We start from the raw sequence: 5859 nt of genomic DNA on the forward strand, positions 1-5859 counted from the left end.
TCTTTGGAAACATCGAGAAAGATCCAAACGCCGTTACTAGGCAGTTTCTGTCTGGAGATTGATTCCTAATACAACGTGTGTCCCATTATATGGACATCTCTAAAGTACAATTCTATGTGATTTCTAGGGAGAACAATACAACTGATCCACACCTTCGTCAGGCAAAACGTTTATCCCGTGACCGTGGCTACGTTCGGCGACCAGTTGTCACCTCGAACCCACTTTCGCTTTCACAAATATCAAACAATTACAAATGACAATTGCTTAATTACAGTTATGATAAAATCTAGGCTAAAGCATTAGAAGGCTTCCTCAAAATTGCAAAGGGAAGGCTCCGGTTTTCCTTTCATCTCCGACATATATATATATATATATATATCGTATTTTCGTAGTTCATGTAATAATTTAAGAATTATAGAAACTTTTTTTATTATTTAATACAAAAATTTAATACAAATTCTTATATTTAATTTCTATATGTTATTAGATTTTTGTATCAATTTCTTCCTCTCAAGGTGTCCGATCCTCGAAAAGGAGCAAACTGCAAGTGAGCAACGATCCTCCTCTTAAATAGAGCAACAATAACACGGCAGAAAAGGGTTCCTTCGGCAATCCAGTCTCAATGACACGGTCCTAAATCCTTCGAAACATCCTCGTCGACGATACACGATCCATTCATTGACCGAACAAAACCGATTTTAATTTTGAAAAATGGCAATATGGCTGGAGAACCACTATGTGCGATGTTTAATTAATAAGGAAAAAACATTCGTCCGATGAAATGCCGGCGGACAATAAATCCGTTCGATTAATTATAAAGTTACCTCGTGACGAATTAACGATTGCACGCATTGTAAATCTTTACGACGTTAAATATAACGTGTTATAAATTCTACGCCCCTTCTCCGCGTTTTGTATGCTTGTGCATGCGTGTATGTGTGACACATGCATAGCAGGGCATATATATAATTGAAGTAAACACATTATCGGCAAAGCTTTTAATCTACCATGCAACTTGTTGGCCCGAGTCAAACGACGACCGATAAATACCGGTCGCAAATAATTTTAATGATCGCATTAAAGAATTATGGAGTTATGGTTGTCGGTGCATTAAGGCGACAAACAACAGGGCCCATCGAGAACTTCCAGACCGGAAAGTGGAGGCATTTTGTCATCGGTACAAATTATGCGTACAAGGGAAAGTTTGCCGACAATCCGAATGGTCAATGTTTGTCAGGCGAAAATATTCACTCAGGTTTAAGATAGTAATTTGTCGGTTTAGGCTGCTACCAATTATCATCCGTTGCAAAATCCTCATGATGCTATCGACTTCCCCCTTTAAATATAAAACAAAAAAAAAAAAAAAAAATAGTAAGGAAAATTGAAAAAGCGAAAGATAACTGTGTTATTGAGGACATGGTTTTATTATTTGTAGCGAAAGTAGTTAGCAGAATTTAATTTTACCACGTGTCAATTATATTTCGATTCACTGATTATTAGATTATTAATTATTATTACTATTATTTCAGATCTTTAAAAAATCATTTAATTTCGAGTACAACGTCTTATTTAACCTTTTTAGTGCCGACCGAAAGAATTGTACCTAAACGAAGAATACCGAACCAATTTGATGTAATTTGGTACGGTTCGAGAAAAAAATCATAAAAAGAAGAAAGAATGATTTTTAAAAATTCAAAACGGTACATATTACGAAACAAAGGGAGAATAAGTTAATGCCAATTATATTTCAATATTTGTTCAAAATCATACTAATAATACTTATTCAAAATCATTAGGAAATATGGAAAAATCAGTTCTCTTTTATAAACAATATTTACAAATAAGAAGAATCATCGTTTGGCTATAGTTCGATGTAGAACACGTAGTATAAAGCATAAATATTGCATTCTCAATTATTTGTAATAAAATTTCTTATATCAAAACACAAAATTGCTCCAAAATAAGTGAGCTAGTATAACATTACTAAAATGACATTCTAATATTATTATAAACATTTATAGTTCATATATCCGGCTATTGGAAACGTGTAATATTTATTTATTATTATTTGCACAAATAATTTACTTAGCATTGATGGTTACTGACGTATACATCATGCTTTATTACATAGATTATTGTACAAACTGTGCGTGATCTTCGTACAAACGTTTTATTTTCGCCCTGTCGATGCAAGATTATTCTGCTCTAAGATGAGATATTCTGTTATAAGCAGTGTTATCTAAAATCCGTGATTACAGTCTCAAGCAAATCTCCCGTGCCGAATTTTATTTTATGGCACTAGCGTATACACAGTTTCGGTATCAACCATCGCAGAATATAACAAAGAGTTTAAAGCCGTAAATAATTGTTTCAATTTGTGGAACATCTCACATAGGACTTCTGCAGAAATATTCAACCATTTATAACGTTTTATAAATTTATTTTGAGATAAAGTTCTTTCGTGTTGCGAATAGTAAAGCGCCATCGCATACGCAACGATATATCGTCGTTGGCACTTTTTTCAGGTGTTGCTAATAACGATGTATCGTTGTTCGTCACTAAAAGGGTTAATCTGTAATCTATTAAATAGGAAAAGACCACCCAATTCGCCAATATTCAATACTTCGGGTTGCCGATATCTTCAGCGTAATGATATCTCTTAATTTCTAAATTCACGAAGGATTTTTGATTTCTTTTCTCAAAACTCACCTCGATTCTCTCTTCCTTGAGATCGACCTGAAGCGCTAGCTGTTCTCTCAAGATCACGTCAGGGTAATGTGTCTTGTCGAAGGTGGCTTCCAATTGTTCTAGCTGTTCCTCCGTGAATATCGTCCTATGGCGACGCTTCCTCTTCGCCATGGGTCCTACCGCCGCGGCGTTTGGATTTATTTGATAGGGATGAGCTGCGTGATAGAAGGCCGGTTGACCGTGAAGCGAAACGCCGGCAGCTGCCATTGCTGCCACGTAGCCGCCGGAGTATAAAGTAGGATATGCTGCGGCTGAAACGAAAGAAAACAATCTTCAGATATTAAATTAATTTCGCTATCCATATTCTATAAAATAATTCCTCGAAATACTGCTTGTGAAAAACATAAAAGGGAAAGAAAAGGTTAAATTAAGAATTAAGAGAAGAAGATTAATCGGAAAGCGAAAAGTACACGTTCATAATCGACGATTATAAAATTGTACTAATGCCTCTGAAGAATTTCCAGCCCTATACTACACGATGAAGGAACAAAAAATACTCGTAGACCCCAGCCCCAAGGGATGTTTTGGTTTAAAATCTGGAAGAAAGCTGCTTAGAGGCGACGTCTCCGCATAAAAATGTGCGAAGGGCGAATTTATGCTTTCAACCGGCGTTACTCGCGTTCTCTGTTTCTTCCTTCTTCTTCCATTCAACGAGCCTGGTTGCATACTTTTTCCTTCTCGTTTTTCAATCTTCCGGCACCGGGATTGCAAGCAGCTAAATCGTTCGTGCGTGATCGAAACGGATTGCGGATTTCAGCTCGCGCATCCCCAATCTGCGGCGAGGTTCTTGCGGGTGAAATACTTAAAGCCCTGGGGGGCATAAAGGAAATTTTCGTTGCAAGAAGCGTCGGCCCACCCGAGGATTTACGCCTTCTTTCATTTTTCCGCTACGAGACGCCTTCCTTGACGTAATATATGCGAAACCGCGGGGCAAGCTATTTGCAAATTAACGCCACGCTCTTCCATGTAGGTGTTTCATTGCGATATATTCGAATTTCAACAGCAAAACTGGTTTCTTTAAAAATAACAGGCGGATGAATCATTCAGTAACTAAGAATTTTTCCGTTAATTCCGATAATTCCGTTTTTTCCGATAATTCACTCTAATCGTTAAACAAACGTAAAAATCGCTTTCTGCAATGATTAATTGTAATCCTGAAGCTTGGGTATTGTTAATATCCGTTATATCTTAAACATATAAACACCTCTTTCTAGAATAGAATTCAATTCTAGTCTTACAAATGGATAATACGATAATATTCATGCATGTATATTCTTAGATTCCTCCGTAAGTAAAATCCTATAATACGTATTAATGGATTCCATAATTGCTTTTCATATTGGAAGAACGTGTAATTCCCTGATTTCCTAGTTGGAAAATCTTAAAGTTTAAAAACCTTAAATTCTTTTATTTCTTTATTCCTTTAACATCGAATTCCTGTACACTAATCGTAACATTCGTCATTACCCACCGGCGTTCATAGAAGAACCATAAGTTTTATCTTCGCCTATATATAACAATAAACTACATATAACAATCTAATATCAAAGATATTCCTTTATATTATTATTATCTAATTCCCCAATTTTTGTGAAATAAATCATTTCATCGAAACTATTCCACACTTAGTTCAATCGATAATTCCATTGAGAATATTTCATAGCGAAAATAGTTAATTTAATAAAGCAACATACCAAACAAGTCGGCAGACGTAAACGCGAGATGATGGATCTGTTGTTGAAGAGGATGCATGGCTCTCGATGGCGATCCCACGACTTCCGGGTTTTGAATAATGGATCCGAGGCCGCTGGTGCTGGTGGGAGTTATGTTTCCGATAGGTCTAGGTGCTAAGATATTCTCGATGGTGAAGGCGGACGTGGGAGAGGACATAGTTGCCGAGGAACTCGGTCTGGAAACCTCGCGTGGTCTGAATCGCGCCTCGTCGGAGCTCAATGGACTCCTGGAAAACGTTCTGTCTCGTCCATCGATGTCGTGTCGCCTTACAGTCACATTGTTCTGCTCGTCGTTGTTCTTCAGCTTAAGTTGCAAGCTCTCTGGCGAATAATTGTAGAGATATCGATGACCGTAGCCGGATATTCCGGGACCATCTTGAAGAGGACTCGACGGCTCCGTCATCGGAGAACGCGATCTGGGCGAATCACTCGCATAGGTACTTTCTACCATGTTACAGGAGTCTTATCGTTGTGAATTGAAATTCTTTCACTGTTACTTTATTCTTGATAATTATTCGAAGATTATTTCGATGACTATTGATTTTAAAATTCGACCACGTTTAATGGTTATCGATTTAAAATTGTCGATCACGAGGATTAGTATCGTTAGAACGGGAACAAAGACATTCCTTATTCGCGGATATACGTATTTTATATACACTGAGCTTTAATTTAGTACGTTTGCAAACGGTAGAAAAATTTCTTTTAATTGATGTGACGTAGCGCCTTTTCACGATTAAGCGTTCGTTATTTAGGATACGTACGGAGGATCACATATCAAGAACACCGGTGAAAAATCGCCTGTACGGTACGAAACATTCAAGTCTTTGATATTACAAGATCCTTCGAGATCCGCTTTTGTCTCATCACAGAAGAATCACCAAACTCACTGTCTTCTATTCCGTCCACTTAGATTTCCAAAAATCTATCACAATCTCGAGCGAATTCTTTGCTTATTGTACTAAAATCGAGTCGGTCACTTCATCGTTTGTTCACGAAGGGATAAAAGAATTCAAATCGACGTTAAAATAATAAGGTCCAAGTCGAGCGAATATGTACGCGAAAACGAGGCTCTGCCGGCGGATCGGGGAGGCCACGAGGACGAAATCAATCCGACGCGCGTGGAGAAGCCCAGATGTGCAGCGACTGACACCGATGATAAGGGATATGCCAACGACTGGTCTAGCTTCGTGTACGCGTTGACCTCTGAGGGTGCGCTTAGATTCGTCGGCATCTATGGGTACGGGTGGCCACCCCCGTGTGAGTGACATAGGGACAGAGCGACACCCTCGAATATACCCAGGCGAAGTTTTGCCGACACTGGAACAGGGGCGTGGCTCACCCTAGGCTCCATCCACTTTTCCACCACCCTTCCGCC

At 38.4% G+C, this 5859-nt stretch overlaps 1 protein-coding gene across 1 annotated transcript in view; it reads right to left on the reverse strand.

Annotated features, from left to right (window-relative positions):
• LOC100749448 (homeobox protein goosecoid) overlaps positions 1 to 5801 on the reverse strand; it is a 9112-nt gene extending 3311 nt beyond the window's left edge. The window contains exons 1-2 of the mRNA XM_003490256.3: positions 4443 to 5801; positions 2710 to 2999 (exon numbers count right to left, since the gene is read on the reverse strand). Coding sequence (XP_003490304.1) covers positions 2710 to 2999; positions 4443 to 4932 — 780 coding nt within the window. The 5' untranslated portion in view covers positions 4933 to 5801. The remainder of the gene's footprint in view (positions 1 to 2709; positions 3000 to 4442) is intronic.
• Positions 5802 to 5859: the final 58 nt, after the last annotated feature.

The sequence above is a fragment of the Bombus impatiens genome, unplaced genomic scaffold, assembly GCF_000188095.3.
Source record: "Bombus impatiens unplaced genomic scaffold, BIMP_2.2 scf_0418, whole genome shotgun sequence".
NCBI lineage: Eukaryota > Metazoa > Arthropoda > Insecta > Hymenoptera > Apidae > Bombus > Bombus impatiens.